The 18,976-nt window shown below is 33.9% G+C and overlaps 4 protein-coding genes and 1 long non-coding RNA gene across 8 annotated transcripts; 3 read left to right on the plus strand and 2 right to left on the minus strand.

Annotated features, from left to right (window-relative positions):
• Positions 1-61: 61 nt before the first annotated feature.
• On the plus strand, positions 62-4,339 carry LOC105831881 (DNA replication licensing factor Mcm5). The gene is made up of 10 exons (XM_036284763.1): positions 62-505; positions 721-861; positions 931-1,104; positions 1,182-1,437; positions 1,823-1,995; positions 2,083-2,417; positions 2,501-2,847; positions 2,965-3,398; positions 3,486-3,757; positions 4,026-4,339. Exons 2-10 carry the CDS (start codon positions 776-778, stop codon positions 4,253-4,255), a joined length of 2,307 nt encoding a protein of 768 aa, XP_036140656.1. The 5' UTR covers positions 62-505; positions 721-775; the 3' UTR covers positions 4,256-4,339.
• LOC105831882 (aldo-keto reductase family 1 member A1) lies at positions 3,827-6,202 on the minus strand. 3 transcript variants are annotated; one of them, XM_012672328.3, is made up of 7 exons: positions 5,871-6,200; positions 5,570-5,734; positions 5,240-5,443; positions 5,045-5,161; positions 4,551-4,945; positions 4,192-4,426; positions 3,827-4,118 (listed from the first exon to the last, which is right to left on the minus strand). In XM_012672328.3, the coding sequence occupies exons 1-6, from the start codon at positions 5,943-5,945 to the stop codon at positions 4,381-4,383; spliced, it is 1,002 nt and encodes a 333-aa protein (XP_012527782.1). In that variant the 5' UTR covers positions 5,946-6,200; the 3' UTR covers positions 3,827-4,118; positions 4,192-4,380. The 3 variants fall into 3 exon arrangements, with proteins under 3 accessions (XP_012527782.1, XP_012527783.1, XP_036140657.1); XM_012672329.3 differs by having other exon boundaries at positions 4,078-4,118; positions 5,570-5,756; positions 5,871-6,202; XM_036284764.1 differs by having other exon boundaries at positions 4,078-4,118; positions 5,570-5,759; positions 5,871-6,202.
• On the plus strand, positions 5,725-6,936 carry LOC114254290. The gene is made up of 2 exons (XR_004962692.1): positions 5,725-5,809; positions 6,277-6,936. It is a non-coding gene; the product is annotated as an uncharacterized LOC114254290 (long non-coding RNA).
• On the minus strand, positions 6,876-15,943 carry LOC105831880 (eIF-2-alpha kinase GCN2). The gene is made up of 14 exons (XM_012672326.3): positions 15,724-15,943; positions 15,404-15,523; positions 15,143-15,312; positions 14,720-14,981; positions 14,064-14,621; positions 13,303-13,677; positions 12,099-12,638; positions 11,776-11,930; positions 11,021-11,460; positions 10,680-10,953; positions 9,819-10,335; positions 8,929-9,411; positions 7,755-8,650; positions 6,876-7,188 (listed from the first exon to the last, which is right to left on the minus strand). The coding sequence occupies exons 2-14, from the start codon at positions 15,458-15,460 to the stop codon at positions 7,062-7,064; spliced, it is 4,854 nt and encodes a 1,617-aa protein (XP_012527780.1). The 5' UTR covers positions 15,461-15,523; positions 15,724-15,943; the 3' UTR covers positions 6,876-7,061.
• A 968-nt stretch (positions 15,944-16,911) lies between these two features.
• On the plus strand, positions 16,912-18,778 carry LOC105831876 (eukaryotic translation initiation factor 3 subunit I). Of its 2 annotated transcripts, none has more exons than XM_012672319.3 (5): positions 16,912-17,048; positions 17,405-17,651; positions 17,740-18,020; positions 18,105-18,305; positions 18,461-18,776. In XM_012672319.3, exons 1-5 carry the CDS (start codon positions 17,046-17,048, stop codon positions 18,707-18,709), a joined length of 981 nt encoding a protein of 326 aa, XP_012527773.1. In that variant the 5' UTR covers positions 16,912-17,045; the 3' UTR covers positions 18,710-18,776. The 2 variants fall into 2 exon arrangements, with proteins under 2 accessions (XP_012527773.1, XP_036140846.1); XM_036284953.1 differs by having other exon boundaries at positions 16,916-17,130; positions 18,461-18,778.
• Positions 18,779-18,976: the final 198 nt, after the last annotated feature.

Consider the following 18,976-nt stretch of genomic DNA (forward strand, 5'->3'; position numbering starts at 1 on the left):
CCGAATTCAGATATCGCGTTTGAATTTATATATATTTGACGAATATCTAAAAAGTCCATTGGAAGGGACCGCTTTGTAGGGATGGAAGAAAATGTTGAACGCATATATTCTTTTATTAGATCTTAGATTAGCTGGATTGGCTTGAATGTAAAAATAGCAGACTACAAAATTTGCAATCGATGATTTGTTTTCTTGCTTATTTTTCGTAAATTATAATTTATTTATGAAAATATATATTTTTAAGTTAACTATAAATCTAATTAAGTAATTTTTTAATTGAAATAATGATCATTTAGTTTTGCAGTTGGAAAGGAGGGGATTTATAAATTAAAATCAGTCTTTTTTTTAGGTTAATCGATGAGACTGGTCCACAAAATAAATACGGGATAATTCTATAGATTAAAAATATAGAAGAATAGAGAGATAAAAGTAGAAAGATAAGAATAGAAAGATTTGATTTTACAGTAGTGTTGAGAATAAAAACAAGGTTCGAAAGTATATAAACGTAAGAATGCAGAAGTTTTTTTATTACTTTACTATGGCTGCGTTCCGATATTTACTGTCAGTACTAAAAATCTACAGTATATATGACGTAAACTATAGATTTTTAGTACTGGCAGTGAATATCGGAATGCAGCCTTTATGTAAAGAGACAAAAAAGTTGATTTTTATACAATAAACACAATAAATAGTATTTTCAAGAATTGATTTTTTTGAAAGATTGGAAGTCGTCCAACAACCAATCCCCTGCCGGCATTCAGATAATGTCGTGTTCATGAAATACCGGCCCAAGTCCGTCCGCATGTGTATCGGCTTTAAAAGTATCTCGAAAGTTTCCCGCCGAAAACGCGGATTTCAGCGGTGCGTGACACGCCGACACGCTTGTCGATTTACATGCGTTTTTGTATAGTCTTTTAAACTGTTTTAAAGACGAACGACCGGATCGTGCGAAATGGAGGGCTTCGACGACCCAGGGGTGTTCTTCTCGGATAATTTCGCGGTGGACGAGGTTCACGAGAATCGCGTAAATCTCCAACACTCGAAGAAGAAATTTAAGGAGTTTATCCGGCAGTTTCACGAGGGTAACTTCAACTACAAATATCGGTAATGAACATGTTCCCTTCGCACACCTATTTTGCGTTTTGTTTGACAATTCCATCTCTTCATTTGAATCTCTTCAGGGATACCCTGAAACGAAACTACAATCTTGGCCAGTATTGGCTGGAGATCAATCTTGAGGACTTAGCGGCTTTCGACGAGTCCCTCGCGGAGAAGATCCAAAAGCTTCCCACGGAGTACCTGACTGTTCTTGAAGAAGCTGCGAAAGATGTCGCGGACGAACTCACGGCACCTCGACCCGAGGGCGAGGAAAAGATGGAAGATATTCAGGTGTTGCTATGTTCGGACGCTCATCCGACCTCCCTGAGAGGAATGAAGGTAATATGATTCTCACGATTTGTAAAAAGAATAAAGTTTACATAAATTTGCGAAAAAGCTTTACTGTCAATAAACATTTACAGCATGACAAATTCACACAAGAAATCTCAATATTCTTAGAACAAATGAATATACAGTGAATATAGAAAGTATTGGTGTACAGGGAGTATTTAAAATTATTTTAAAAAGTATTTTTTATTTTTATTTTGTTTTTCTGCATGCTCATATACATGTAATTTATTATGTTATTAATAAATTGTTAATTAATGATTATACTTACAAGAAATTAGAACATTTGGAAAAATATCCCCTTTACAAATACTTTTTATATTCATTGTAACTCAAATTCCAATTTTAATATAACTGTTTTATATAACTGTTACAGCCAGATATTGTTTCCAAGCTTATCAAGATTCCTGGCATAATTGTCTCTGCATCTGGCATCAGATCGAAGGCGACAAAGATTGCAATACAGTGCCGCTCTTGCAAAGTTACTCAGGTCAACATTCCTATCAAGCCTGGTCTGGAAGGATACACACTACCTAGAAAATGTTCTACGTAGGTCCCCCTTTGAAGCTGTTTTACCATTTGCTTTATGTTTTGCAATGTGTGGAATGCAAACAATAATTTTTGTTTGTTACACAGGGAGCAGGCTGGTCGGCCGAAGTGTCCTCTGGATCCATTCTTCATAATGCCGGACAAGTGCCACTGCGTGGACTTCCAAGTATTGAAGCTCCAGGAGTTACCAGACCACATACCACAAGGCGAGATGCCCCGGCACTTGCAACTGTATTGCGATCGATATCTGTGCGACAGAATCGTGCCTGGTAACAGAGTTCTAATTCTCGGGATATACTCCATCAAGAAGGTGTCTAAGATGAGTGGCAAGAGTGCGGGTAAGGAGAAGGCATTAGTGGGCGTTCGAGCACCATACATTCGCGTTCTTGGTATCTCTGTGGATGGAGAAAATACCAACATAGGTAATAATACAAGAACGATTAAACATTGCTAAAATATATAGATTGGTGATTTGCATTTAATTTTTTTTTTCCTGTGTTTGTAGGAACCCAGCCACCTGTTACATCTGAGGAGGAGGATCTTTTCACGCGTTTAGCAACGGATTCTAATCTATACGAGAGAATCGCGAAGAGCATAGCACCCAGTATTTTCGGTGCGATAGACATCAAGAAAGCTATTGCGTGTTTACTATTCGGCGGATCGAGGAAACTAATGCCGGACGGCTTGTGCAGAAGAGGTGACATTAATGTCCTAATGCTGGGTGATCCGGGTACCGCGAAATCACAGTTGTTGAAGTTTGTAGAGAGAGTTGCTCCCATAGCAGTTTACACGTCGGGAAAAGGTAGTTCTGCAGCCGGTTTAACGGCATCTGTATCGAGAGATCCAGTAACTGTAAGTCATATTGTTAAGAAATATTTCTCATATTTTATATGCACGCATAATTTATATTATTAATTTAAATAAGTAAATTTATTTAAATATTTTTACAAAAAATATTGTCGTTTCCAGAGGAACTTTGTCATGGAAGGTGGTGCAATGGTTCTTGCGGACGGTGGAGTCGTTTGCATAGATGAGTTCGACAAAATGAAGGAGGACGACAGGGTGGCGATACACGAGGCTATGGAACAACAAACGATCTCCATAGCAAAGGCAGGAATCACGACAACGCTGAATACACGATGTTCCGTGTTAGCGGCGGCGAATTCGGTCTTCGGCCGTTGGGACGATATAAAGGGAGAGGAGAACATAGATTTTATGCCGACGATACTGTCACGTTTTGATATGATATTTATTGTTAAAGATGAGCATGAACACAACAGGGATGTAACACTAGCTAAACACGTTCTGAACATTCACTGTAATGCTGGTCAAATCACAGAGCAATCGGTCGAAGGTGAAATTCCTGTACACATTCTCAGAAAGTATATCAACTATTGTAGAACGTAAGATCGTCGTATCTTATTACACATAACGTGTATTTCTTACAAAATATAACATGCTTTCTTTTATTTTTTTTTTTTGTAACGTAGGCGTTGTGGTCCGAGACTTAGTGCAGAGGCAGGCGAAAAATTAAAAAATCGTTACGTAATGATGCGAGCTGGTACACGAGAACATGAGAAAGATTCTGAAAAAAGATTATCGATACCTATAACAGTCCGGCAGCTTGAAGCTATTATACGAGTCTCAGAAGCCTTAGCCAAAATGCAATTACAACCCTTTGCTACTGAAGTCCATGTTAACGAGGCCTTAAGACTCTTCCAAGTATCTACATTAGAAGCCGCAATGTCCGGTTCATTAGCAGGTACGCTACAAATTGATAAATGTAAGATATAATAACTAAAATTTGTTGGAAGTAAACACAAATATCGTCTTATCTTTGGATCATATATATACGTCACATCAAACATAAAATTATATTTAAAAAGTACAATGTAAATTGCGATACATTTTTTAGTTTATATATTTTAAGTTAAACGCTTATAGATTATATTGGGTATAAAAATAGTCTAAAAATGTTCCTTTTTAATTATATAAAGTATTATAACATATATTACATAATTTATTATCAGGAGCAGAAGGATTTACCTCGGAAGAGGATCATGAAGTACTGTCCCGCATTGAAAAGCAATTGAAGAACAGATTCCCAATTGGACATCAAGTATCTGAACAAAATATAGTGAAAGATTTTCTTAAGCAGTCATTCCCGGAACGCGCTATTTACAAAGTTATACATACAATGATACGCCGTGGTGAGCTTCAACATCGTTTGCAACGTAAAATGTTGTACAGACTGCATTGATAAATAACACAAAAATCCTCGATGTATAATCACGTAACATATTGTTGTGCTCGTTTGTAGTATGTTAATGTAATTCTCTCTCAACTATTTTAATACAAACTAATAACTTGCACGTTAATTTATAATTAAGAAAGTTCGCTTTTAAATGGATAATGTGGATGATCTTGAATTCTAAAATGTTTACAATAAATAAGTAAATTTTATATAGAACATACGATTTTTATAAATCATAGAATATTATATTTTTAATTATATTTGCATTGAAATAATATCCAATGTAATATTTCTAACTTACCCTTTAAAAAATAAGAAATTAAAAATTCTTCCATCAGTACCTTTATCTAAAGTACTTAGGACTTCCATATTCTCCTTTGTTAAAGAAAAATCAAATAAATCGATATTTGATTTGATTCTCTCTGGAGATGAACTCTTAGGGATAATTACAACGTCTAGTTGTAATAAATGACGCAGTAAAATCTGTGCAGGCGTTTTTTTATACTGCGCAGCGATATTTTGAATAATTGGATTATTCAGTAAGTCAGGAAATGCTTCTGAAGTGTAGTTATATTTCGCTTGAAAGTGCGTCTTTGCAGCTGGAGAACCCAATGGACTATAACCGGTTACAACGATGTTGTACTTTTTGCATAATTCTCGAATCGGTGTCTGTTGCATATATGCGTGTAACTCTACCTAAATCACACAAAAAATTTTAAACGTTATCTCAAGTTTATGTCACTAAAGATTAAATTGTATTTAAAAGATAAATTTATCTTGGAGTCAATGATTTACCTGCAGATTACTCGGCTTAATTTGTGCATTTTCCCAAATGGTCGAAATCTGCTCTTCATTAAAATTGCTCAAACCTATAGATCTAGTCCGTCCTGATTCAACTTGCTTTTCCATCTCCTGCAAAATAATTCTAATAAAATAATTCTTGAAAGGTCTCTTTTATATCAATAATATGTTACACGATTGATTCCATACTTTCCAAACTGAGACAGGATCTGTATTAAGATCAAGTATGTAACTTCCATCTTCGTTTGTTGCTGCGGTGCATGTACTCTCATCCAATTTAAATGCAAAGGGCATATGAATGAGGTACATGTCCAAGTAATCCAATTCGAGTTTCTTTAATGACAATTTAATGAACTTTTCTACATCGGATGGTCGATTACCAAAATGGGGTAACTATAAGCATTACAAGAATTTTTTAATATTGTTCGAGAGACAACAACCAACATTAACTATAACAGTTTAATTATTAAGTAATAAATTTTGACAATGATCACTGTACTCCGTATTATTCCGCATTACCTTCGTCGTGATAAAAAGTTCTTCCCTAGTACCACCTTTATCGAACCATTTTTTCAAAGCTCTGCCGATCGCCTCTTCATTATTATAATTCGCCGCTGTATCAATATGTCTGTAACCATACTCTAAAGCAGTACTCACAACGGTTTCAATCTCCTCTGGTTTAGCCTGGAGGAACAGTCGTTTTATACTTCTTATCAGATCGTATCAATGCAATGGTGGTAGTGATGACATAAAAAAAAAGTATGTAATCGATGAGATGCATTACTATTATCGTCAGAGCATTCTAATATTATTTTATCACCTGCCACGTTCCCAATCCCACCATGGGCATATCATATCCCGACAACAATCGTACAGAATGCATGCTGATTCTCATCAATGTTATATTATAACGAATGTAATATAGCTGGTTACAATTAAACGTGTTAAAGCAACATTGTCATTCTGAACTAGTTCCACCATTCAGTTCGTAGCACTAATTTCAGGTCGGATTTCAGAATGCGAGATGTAATGTGATGATATATACTCGCATAGATCGTTTCTAAAGTTAGAATAGCTGCACACTAGTAGTGCGGACACGCGAGTTTCTAAGGTCCTCGCGCATCGTAGTAATCGCAGTCATATATATCGTTTTAAAGTCGTATTGATTCGGGGAGAAGGGTTGCGCCGCCGATCATTGATTTTAACGAGAATGTATGCTATTTCAGGAAGAAATAAAATTAAAAAGGGCACTGTCACGTTAAATGACACTAAAAATTTATATAAGGGATGCTATCAATTTCTGTACTATCGTAAATTGCGTCCAGTGATTGAATAATTCAGATCGCCGGTTCTCGTGAGCGCATCTTCTATTCATGTATAGTACATCAATATTGTCTAACTTTCAAGATTTGTTTTCTCAAGATCACTCAAGATTGACATTCTACAAAATAAATTAAAACAAATGACATCGTGAAATTCAACTAAGGTGTGAAGATAAAAGGGGATAAATGTGACATGTACAGCATAAAACATAACACAGGCTAAGGTATAATTGTGACATGTAATTATATTCATGTAAGTCAAATGGATAGAATTTAGAAAGAACTATACTTACTACTGTTTTTATACATAAAAAAAAAATATTTTTTAAAGAAATCAATTTACATTCCATACAGGATATGTACGTCTTTCAAATATATTTTAATCTTCCAGTGAGGGTTGAAACAATTAAAGAAAATGTATATAAAAATATATATATGTTATAATAAGTACACTTAATTTGTATTAGTTTTGTATTGAAATTCATTGTAGAAAGCATTATATCTTTTAGTTTACTTTTTTTATTAAACATTGATATTTAAAAATATATATGTAGTACAAAAAAAGCTTAAGTATCTAATGTATATGTCTTATACGTTGATCATCTATTTTAACATACATTTCAATCATTCATCATTACTGATCTCACATAATTGTTACGAAAATATAAATTCTTCGGTTTCAATATCACTTATATTAAAGTCACATGTTTACTATCTATCAAGCTATAAAGAATTTCTACAGGCTTGGACTTTTCGTTCCGTAGTTCCCTCATTTCCTCGCATATTTGTTTGATATATTTCTTATGCCGTGGATGTCTGTAAAATAATACAATTAATATTATTGTTATTACTACAATTTTTTTCTTTATTTGTACATCTTTATAATATATTATAGAATATTATACATTCAGGATTGAGTAAATTAGTATTCTTTAAAACTAAAATTAATGGCTTATAAAATTAAGGCATGTTAAAAGTTTCGCTAAGATTAAGTTAATTTAAAAATTAATTTTGAATAGGATTTATATTAAAGTAGAATGTCATAATTTTTCAAAATGAGATTACTTTTAATAACAGAATTACAATATAAATTATCAAATAAATTTAATATTTATAAATAAAGTTTATACAAAATAACAAAGAAATATTATTTTCATGTGAGAACGTATTTTTTCTTATACATAAATTTTTAATTTAGGAAAAAAAAAATTAAAATTTGTATTTGAAAAATAATTAATTAAAGTTAAAATAAAAATTAACTTTAAGTTAAAAGTTAACATATTAACTTTTTAACTTTATTATTTAACTTTTCAACTAGTTACAATTCAATCCTAATTATAAGATATATATAATAATATATTAGATATACATAATTTACTCACTTATCTATTACAATCTGAATGCTTTTTTGAAAGATCTGTTCCTCCTCATCGATCTCCAGAAAACTGATCATTGTTCTTAAAACAGACATCTCCAAAAAGACTGCAAAAATCTCTACAGGAACTTTGTACGATATTCTTTGCAAGTAGGACGACATTTGTGCTAATATAGTGTTCTTAAAACTTCTTCTACCACTTCCGGATAGCTTGTCTCGTTCGGAGAGAATAAAATTGATGTTAACGTTAACCGGATTGCTGTTCGTTATTGATACATCATTCCCACTCATTTTACTTTCAGATCTATTCAAGATTGGCAACGTTGTTTCCGATTGACGTTGTAAATATTCGACAATATCCTGTATGGTATTCCATTTCTTCTCTTGAAATCGGTCTCTCTCCCATGTTTGTACTCTTAGAGTGCCGTTTCTTAATAATACTATATGACTTATAGAATTTTCTCGGCAGTATTCTAATATTTCCTCCATAGTGCATAGATCCAATGTTGTAACCTTCAATCCTAATGACCAGATTTCTCGTAATACATTGATCAAATCCTTTTCTCTTCTTCCCTCGTTTTCCAGACTTCCTTCGCAGCATACAGCCACGTCGATACCACATTTACTTTCACCACCCTCGCACGTCTCGGTAACAGCAGATACAAGCTTATCTAACGATATGCTAATACCAGCACCATATTGTTTTGTCTCCTTACTAGCCATTCCGGTGCGCTCTAAAACTTTTCTAAACGATATCAGCATTTTATCGTATCGACCACCTGCGGCTATGATATCTTGACCGCCTCGTCTCCGTCTATGCTTTAGCTCGCAAGTTATTTGATATATCACACCACTGTATTGTTGTACATTGTACGTTAGTAAAGGTACGACAGTAATAGGCCACTGTAATAAAATTAAAAAATCACTTTTATAAATAATTTACCCAAATTATATACAGATATTTCTCTACTTAAAATAGGGTTACAGTATTATAAAATTATAATGTAATCCACAAAATTATTTAATTTGTGGATCATTAATGAATACTTAATTAGCTTTGTTATGATTTATTAATTTATCTTTAGTCAATAGCCTGTTGGTCGTAAGTTGGAAAATTCGTAATTCGAGTCGTAAATAGAAAGATACTTGTAAATATATGTATACACACATTACTACATTACCTTAACGCCCAAACACTCTACATTAGATATAATAGTCTCTATATCTTTCAAGCCTTCTTTGGCTAAACCTGCAGCGTCTCCTTTTCTCTTCGTTATTGTCCTCAAAATACTGGTAATTTTTGCAACAGAACTTTCCGTTTCGAGTAAATTAAAAAGCGTTTCCATAGCTTGATCAGTCAGGCATAAACTTATCAAATGCGTTTGAACTTGAAATTTAGTTAACTTTCCATCGCGAGCATCCTGCAGTATGGAATAGATATCCTGATACTTGTCCTTCTCCACGCCGCAATACATTAACACAGCTTGTAGCAGCGACGTGTGATTTAAACGCACTATGAAATTATTTTCTCGAATTTGCGGTAACTCGTTAAAGATCTCCCATATAATGAAGATTAATTCAGCCTCTGTCATTAAATTGTTATCTATAGGACTAATGATGTCGAAAGCACATTCGTATAATTCTCTTGGATGAAATCCTCGAGCCTACGGTAATTTGATATGAACAGAATAATATATTATTGATTCAACATATCATTCATTCTATTATTTTAATAAAAGATTTATTTTATATGATCATAATGCATTATTTCAGATTAAATTTCAACTTCAACGAGTAAAAAATATAAAATTTACTTGTAAATTATTTAACATAAGAATTGTCTATGATATTCCATTAGAACAGTCAAAGGTGTCAATTTAGTAATTTCCTATTCTTATTTTCGCTTAATAAAGAACATTATTTACAATGTTAGAATTATTTATATTTAAATATTTTCAAAAATATTCTGTACTGTATAATACAACAAAATTGAAAATATTGAATTAATGGAATTAAAACAGCACTATTGACGATTATAAAGTTAATGTAATCATTTTAACTTAATGCATACCTTTTTATCTCTGAAGACACGTTCAATAGCATATCTTCGAATATGCGAGATGTTATTCCATACGACGTATCGAGCGAAAGGGGTACGGAGATCATGAGGTATAGAAACTATACTGCCGGTACGGGTCATCAATTTCACACTAGATTCGGTTAAGTTGGAATGCTGAACTGATTTAGGCATTAACAGTGGAGTCGCGAGATGTATCCCACCGTGCTTTTGAAATATTTCGATGATCTTTTGCTTCACGCTTTCTTGTAAAAACTGCTTTTTTGAGGAAAGAACACTTGGCATTCCCCTAATAGGCAAATTCATGTCATAAGTAATATCTTCCGCCGGCGTAACATCTTGCGTGAAGCATGATGCCACTAAATATTTGTATGCTTTACTTTGACTATTGGATAACGTATGGCGCATCACTTCTTGCAATTCCGTATCTTCCAACGGTGGGGGTAAATACGTAGAAGAGAGTAATTCCTGAGCAGTAGGTCGTTGGCTTGGATCATGAGTCAGCAGCCAACTAATACGAGCAAAGAATTTAATATTATTATTTTGTATTTCGTGTAAATTTACAAGTAATTCCCAATTTAAAAATTTTAAAAATTAAATTTTTTGGCAATACATAGTTACCTTAATATTCAATAATTTTTTGCTAAATTTTTGAAAGGGTAAAATCAATTCCTGAAAATTGGCTTAATTTTGTTTTATTTATTGTGTAAAAAATTATTTAGAAAGACGTGAAGAAAAATGAGTTAATTTTCAGAAATTGATTTTACCTTTTCAGAATAAATTTAGACAATTTTCTGAATTTCCAAGTTTGATTTTAGAATACTGTAACGTGCACTATCATATCGATTTATTTACCGTATGATATGAACTTGGGGCGTATCTGTTTCTGGTATATCAGGAGGAAAAACAATTTCTTTCGAGCGCAAATTTAACAGCATCTTGACACGCTCCATTCCGGTAGTTAATGGCTTGTACGTCATTTCAAAAAAGATAATTCCCAAGCTGTAGATATCCACTTTTTGATTGTAAATCGCCTTGGCAGCTTTCGCGGAAAGTTCGGGTGCCACATATAGAGCTGTACCAACTTGACCAGTGAGAGATCCCAATTCTTCCACGTCATAACTTCCACCTGTCACCAAAAGACAATCGATATAATTTATCATTAATATGTGTTATATAATTGCGTGTATTTGTACCTTTCTCAAATTGTGATTCTTTATCGGCATCGATGGTCTGAACCAACGACAATATATTAGTCGTTGCCAGTCCGAAATCTCCTATCTTGACGTGATCGTTGCTATCGAGGAAGATATTTACGGGTTTCAAGTCTCTGTGTATCATACCCTGCTGATGAATATGCGCCAAACCTTCTACAATTTCTCGAAACAGTCTCCAGTAACGTTCCTCGTCTTCGTACAAACCATTATCTATGGCAGTTCTTAATGTGCTTTTCTCACAAAATTCCATTTGTATGTACATGAATTGTATCTCTTTTACCGTTACATCCTCGCTAGAGATTTCGGTATCTTTAACCTCATTGCTCGAAATGTCCGATGTCACTATGGATTTTTGTGATATACCATCTCTTTCGAATTCGATACTATCAGAAGATTCGATACGTAGCAAATTCCGCATTCTAAAAAAAAATTTAGATTAATTTAACAATAAGATTTCTTTATGCAATATACCTCATCTTTTTGTAAATATAAAATTACATTATATATTATATTAAAATTAGATATATATTTTTTTAAAATCAATTTCCTCCATAAACTATAGATGAACTATAGATAAAATAAATTACATTATACCATACATCTGTTTTATTCATGTCTATTGTATATTATGTTTAACGTTCATTAAAGAAACTGATTTTAAAATTTTAATTGCTATTCGTACGGTCTTAGATGTTTAATATTATATTAAAAAAAAAAAAAAAATTATATCTTACAGAAACGAGCAGTGTTCTTCGCTATCAGAATCAGTCGAAGCGTCGCTATTCTCATCGTCGCTATCAGCCACATTCGCCCGAGATTCATATGATATATTCCACTCAACGTCATTTAACGGTGGAGCAAACTTTTCTATTTCATCATTTTCCAGTTGCTAAAATTCAGGTCATGTGTTTTTTTTATATTTATGCAGGACAAAAACCTGATTATAATTATGATTTTCAATTAAATTCTAATCTATCTGAATTTTGAGTTCAATTATAAAATAGAATGTTGTTACAGCTTTTCCTGTTACGAACGACGTCATCATGAATATAATTACATTAACTAAGTCCACTTTGTCCTGTGTGTTGGGTGTTCTATCTGAAGATGTGGTGATCGGCGTGAATTGACTATGCCTAACCGAATCGTCCAGGGTGGCACTCTCAATCCACGAATTGTAATAACGCACTACATTCTCATGATTCATCCTAGAGAGCAGTTTCACTTCGCGCGTTATCTTCTTGTTCAGCTGTTTCTTCTTTGGATTCAATTCTATGCGTTTAATAGCGTAAATACCACCATCTAATTTATTTCTCACTTTCAGAACGTCACCGAAGGCTCCCTTTCCCAGCCACTTCAAGACTTCGAATTCGTTTCTTATTCGCGATTGTCTACCCATCGACGGTAAGTGTAATTGAATATCAATATCCGGTTCTTCCGGCTCTAAATTCGTCTCCTCCTCATCATGATCTGGTATCGTGGGCGATAAGCCACGTTCTAACGGTATTCTTATAAAACCATGTTGTTGCAATTGTTCTGCAGACCAACGCATTCTTTCGTCATCGATAAGACATTTTGAAATAAAATCCCTCAAATGAAGCTGAAAAAATACACTGTAAGGGCTATTGCACAAAATGCACAGTATATCATAAGTATAGTATAAGACCGGTGGACTAATAAACATCTTATGTAAATCAATATAACTTTATGCTAGGTATTAGTTGGTTTAAAGATCTTATATTTACGTATACTACGCTATACATTTTGTGTTTGGGTCTTTAGAATAAAACTTATGATTGAAACAACATAAACTTTCAATAATAGTAAATAAAATTAATAAAGTAAAATATATAAGATCTTTTTAAATTAAATTTTAATAATAAGTTCACGATTAATAAATGCAGTCCTATTTTTTTCAAATTTTTGAGTGTATATAATTTTCTTTCAATTTAAAATTTACATTTTAAAGTAGCATTGAAGAGAGAGTTATGAGAGAATTACACTCTTATGGGAGAGTTTTAAATAATTTAATCGCAAATAAAGTATAAGAATAAAAAAAACAGGATTCGTAAAAAAGAATAAAATTTATATATATCAAGAACATTTTGAAAAAAAAGTTTATCATATTATTTTGGTATAAAATATGTTTCGTGTATAAAATGTTTCGTGAATTACATTGGAGAATCTCCTTCAATTTTCTTTATAAAATTTAGAAACGGTCCAAATTTTTGAGTAATAGTATATGTGCTATAAAAAAAAACTACCTGTGGAATTACTGTTAGGTCGATTTCTTCTCCGGATATGATGGTTCCTTTCAGTAATGAAAGCAGTAATATTCCATATCTGTATATATCAGCTTTTTTACCACCTCGGCCTTGAATTGTTGGAAAATCATGTTCAGTCTTTGCAAAAGAATTTGAATGATACATATCTGACAGTCTTTTATCTAAAGAATAGTCGGACAATCTTACAAGACCCGTGTGGTCTATATAAATGCTGGTGTCGCGTAAATCTTTATGCACTACATTATTCTCGTGGAGGTATCGCAATGCCTCGAGGATACCCGTTGCCAAATGTCTCAGCATATCGACATCGACTGGAATGTTTTCCATCAAAAAGAAAGAGCATGTGGTTCCAACCTACTTTTACATATAATCGATATTATAAATGTAAAAACCATTCTTATGTCCATTTCCATTAATGTATAAATCATTGAAATAATTGAAAAAAAACTTTGATTTTGATTTACAGTAAAATTTTTATTGAAACAGATAAATAATATTTTGCTTAAAAAATTGGTATTTTTATTTAAAAAAATCAAAAAGTAAAATATGAAAATAATTAATAAAGGGTCGTTTAACTCTTTATTTCTTTTTAATTTTTTGTCTAATTCTAATTGAGTCTTGTCTAACTAGAAAATGATAAAGTTACAAACCGAGAATCAAACTTAATCTCCATTAATACAAATGGTCATTAGTCTTATAAAATATTACTGTTACAAATATGTGAGCACATATTTACATACCACGAATTCTTGAAGCACGTAAATCACCACGTTATTGTTGTTCTGCATGTATTTCATGTTTAAATAATGCACGAGATTCGGATGATGCAATCTGTACAAATGATTTAGCTCTTGCTCCAAGCTGGCGATCTGCTTCATGGCGTGATGTATATCGATGGCTTCTCGGGTGCAACCGCCGTTCGCTATCGCCGTGCATTTCAGTGTCCATTCTGTTATGGCCAATAGTTCACCGGTGGTCATGTCTACACCAGCGTAAACCACAGAACCCTTCGCGCTGTGCCCCAGGCATTTTCCTCGGTGCACTTGTCTCTCGCCTTTATTGCTGTCGAAATGGATGAGCTTCGTACCTCTGTGCTCACACAAAGACCCTTCGGAACTTTCGGACGTGCTGACACATCGACGTCTGAAACGGTTCGTCCCTCGCTCGTGCGGCGATGACGGTATGGATCGAAAGACGGTATGGGTGTCAAAATCCGAAGCTAGTCGAACCGTTTCTCTCCGAGTGCGCATTTCAGCCTTCAAGGCCTCTTGACGTTTTTGAATGGCATCTTGCAGAACCTGAAGTATACGTGATAATAGTAATAAAGCTTCGTAAAATGTAATCGAGATACAAAATAGACAGAAGGTATAGATATATAACACATGTTAAATCAAACCTGTCTCTCTTTATCCTCCTTCATCTGCTTCTCTTGCATTTCACACTGTATCCTCTCCTGATTTCTCAATACCATCTCCTCATAAAAGCTGCTGTAACCTGGTTTATTATGCTCGTGCAAGTACTTTTGAACATGTTGACTAAATTCAAAGATCATAACTTCGCCCCTTAACTTTTGTGCCAGGTTTTCAAGTTCCGATGACAAGACTGCGACCTGTTGATGGGACAAACCTCTGCTATTTTGCAGCTGAATAGTTGGTACTCTAAAATGTCAAATAATCATAGATTTATATATTTAGATCCAACCAAAACTAAGAGAAAAAATCAATCATATTAATATAAATCTTACAATAATTGTGAAGCTGTTTTTTACTGAACGCAGCCATTGCAAAGTAAAAGTACTATGGAGAGATGGAAAACTTACTCATCAGGATATTTGTCGCAGCATGTAATGTGCAGATCTATTTGTGCGTGAATCTCTGCTGGTCCGGACATACCTTTCTGCGGTGTCAAGGTAACAACAATATCCAGAGGCTGCCATTTCTTCTTGTTCTTATTCTTCCTTAAGTCATGCAACTCATCCCCAAAAATGGACTGTTATAAATGACAAAGTAGAATTATTAAGAAACTGTGACACAGAATTTAAAGAACATCCTTCTGTGTTACGTATAGGGATAGGCAATACCTTTAAGACTTCCAATTCATTTTGTTGCCGGACCTTGCACGATTCAACGTGAGACATTTTGCCACGTCGTTATTCGCCCATCGTACGTAGCTCAGCGAGTTCAAAATAAAACGTAATGATCTGAAAAGAAAGAGAAAGAGGAAAGTCGTGCTTAATCTTGCGCGTATGTGATCTCAAGGATAAATCTAGCAAAAAACGAATAGCGGCGTCTGTTAAAAAAAGTTGTGTGTATACTGCACATGTGTATCACGATAAACGCATCGATGAGGAAAAGCGCCACGATTACGAGCAATCAGAATCTGTAAGTCGCGTCTGTTTACCTGGACTCGCTGTGTGCATGTAGGACTACATCGCGATAAGTTTTGTGATACTCGATAATATTCAAGACACCCCAGGAATATCAAGTACAACTTATTCAATCAGCTCCGACCAGCTCCGACGTTTACTCCAACACGTTCCAGTCTGCTCTAACCTAACTGCACTTTTTGATTTGTCGTAGAACACCGTACAAATAGATACGCCCGCAGAAAAGCAAGAGGAACGACCTCTTATTGATAAGTTTCGAAACGTGATTTTGAAGAATTGAGAAGCAAACATATAATTTCATGTAAAAAAATATGCAATTGCATAATTTTATCAATATTTGTGCTAAGATAATATTAAACTTAATATAATTACCGTACCTTAAAAGTGAATTAATGACATATATTTGTTGAAAAAATTATAATACAGAATGATAAATTATATAAACAAAGCAAAAGTTTTCCTTTATTATTTTTTTAATTTTTTGTTAAAAAATAAAAAGCTTAGTTACTGAAATCATCCTATATAATTTATATGCAATTTTTAATTATATTAATATAATATAATAATTTTTAATTAAAAAATTCGTTAATTGCATTATTGTAACTAATAAAATATTTTAAGCAATTTTTATTAATAATGCCGATCAAATTAGCATTCCTTGATTCAATTAGAAAATTGTTCAAATTATTGTCCAAATACCATGCAATAGCTACCAATCAAAAAGTATTACAGTCGTTCATGTGTTGTATGATAAATTTTTCAAGCAAGTTGATTGGCCGTAAAATAGAGAAGTTTTGAGTCTCCAGAAATTTTCTATCTTATAACCAATCGGAACGTCTGCGCTACAACACATGAAAATTGGGGCTTTGTGCGGAATTTGGTTTGTTCGCGTTACCATGCCCCGATATGCTCCTACTCACTCCAACGTATTCTAAGGACCACTTGCACTAAACTCTGATTAACTTTAGGGCCGATTTCACCATCTCCAATTATCTTAACCCACCGATTATTCCATTGGAATTGACCAACCGTATTTGTTAATTTTGCTTAACGACAAATACGATTGGTCAATTCTAATGGACTAATCAATGATTAAGTTAATCAGAGTTTGGTGCAAGTGGCCCTAATAGGTTGGCGTCATCGGAATCAACGTATTGGAGTGCGTTGGGGTAAGTAGGAGCATGTTGCGGCATGTGATGCGTACACCGAACAGACCCATTGTCTCGACAATTGCAACTTCGCAACCTTTTCTTGCGAATGGAACGCGATTGACAGGAAAGAAATTTAATTTTGCCGAATAGTAGAGGACTACGATCGTAGAGCAAAACGTCAAGCGATGGTCAGTTTTTCTTGGCTACATGTCGATCCATACATTTATTTTTCTTTGTAGCGGGAATCAGTGTTGTGAATTAGTAGAACATGTGAGAATATAACCTCTTCTGCTTGTTGCTTGGACTTTCGTTCTCCGGCGTCACGATTTATTTCTCAATTTTGAATTTTGCAATTTTAATTCTTGCCTCTGTGAAACAATAATTTTTTTACTTAAAATTGCTTACGTCGTATGTCGAATAGAAAGAGAGAACCATGTTTTTCTTGATGGACGACTGCTTCAAAAAGCTATCCACCCTGTGTATAATCATTTATCCCTCGTGAATACAAATTTTTCTTGTCCATAAAGAGAATAATTTGTTTCAGAAACCCTTGATGTTGCACGGGCACGAACGTGCCATTACTAAAATCAAGTATAATAGGGAGGGAGATCTAGTGTTCTCTGCTAGTAAGGACAAGCAACCAAATGTTTGGTACTCGCTGAACGGCGAGCGTCTTGGTACCTTCAATGGTCACAATGGCTCTGTGTGGTGTATCGATGTCAACTGGGACACCACACGCTTATTATCAGGCAGTGGTGACAACACTCTGAGAGTCTGGGACTGTCAAACTGGTTTGTATATATGAGATAGTCACATAAATACAAGTTGTGTATGTATTGCACGTCATGTATGATCATGTTCTCGCGTTCTAACATTTAGGTAAGGAAATTGGACAGCTGACCACAAACAGTTCTGTAAGGGCATGTGGATTTAGTTACTCGGCGAACCTCGCTGTATTCTCCACCGACAAGGCTTTGGGTCACCAATGTGAGATGTTCATTATGGACGTGCGAAACGTCGACTCCACGTTATCGCAAGAAGACGCGATCTCTAGAATCTTGGTCAATGGTCCCAGGATTTCAGCTATACTATGGGGTGCCCTTGATGAGACCATTATCACTGGTCATGAAGATGGTGAAATTAAACTTTGGGATGTGAGGGTGAGTTTTTTCATGTTAATGGATGCATGAATTGATAAGTAGTGACAATAATAATAATAATTATTATTATTGTAATTTTTACAGACAGGAAAGAAGCTGTCCAGCATTAAAGGTCACAAATCTCAGATAAATGATATGCAATTTAATAAAGATGGCACCATGTTTGTAACTGCGTCCAAGGATCACACAGCAAAACTTTTCGATAGCGAATCACTGGTGTTACTAAAGACTTACAAGACAGAAAGACCTGTAAACTCTGCTACGATATCACCAATTTTTGATCATGTAAGATTTTTGCCTCAGAATAGTCATCTATTATTTTGATCTTTGAAAAAGATATAATTCAAAGTATAATTTATTCTATTATACTGTCATGCTACAATAATTTCTGTTAAGTTAGAAAGTAAATGTTTAGTTAAGTAGATAATATTTATTTGTAGGTGGTTCTTGGCGGTGGCCAAGATGCCATGGACGTGACCACAACATCCGCGCGACAAGGCAAATTCGATTCGCGGTTCTTCCACTTAGTGTTCGAGGAAGAATTCGCACGTTTGAAAGGACACTTTGGTCCTATCAACTCTCTCGCTTTTCACCCTAATGGTCGCAGCTATTCCACAGGCGGAGAAGATGGTTACATCCGTATTAATAATTTTGATCAATCTTACTTTGACTTTCATTTTGAGTATTAAATTTATCAATCAAAACATGTATATGAGAATATATATATAAGTAATGTTTCATTTAGTTTGGAAAAATAATAAAAAATACAATGTATATATATATATATATATCATTCTATAAGAATATATATACTATATGCGTAATTTTTCTAAACTAAACAAAACTTGAAACAATACTTTTTGTAAAAGAAAATGAAAGAATTTATTGTTTTTGTAACGGGTTGCAATCCATGCTCCTTTATTTATAAATCTCTTATGATCAGTTTTATTATAAAT

Source organism: Monomorium pharaonis, chromosome 3, assembly GCF_013373865.1.
Source record: "Monomorium pharaonis isolate MP-MQ-018 chromosome 3, ASM1337386v2, whole genome shotgun sequence".
Classification (NCBI taxonomy): Eukaryota; Metazoa; Arthropoda; class Insecta; order Hymenoptera; family Formicidae; genus Monomorium; species Monomorium pharaonis.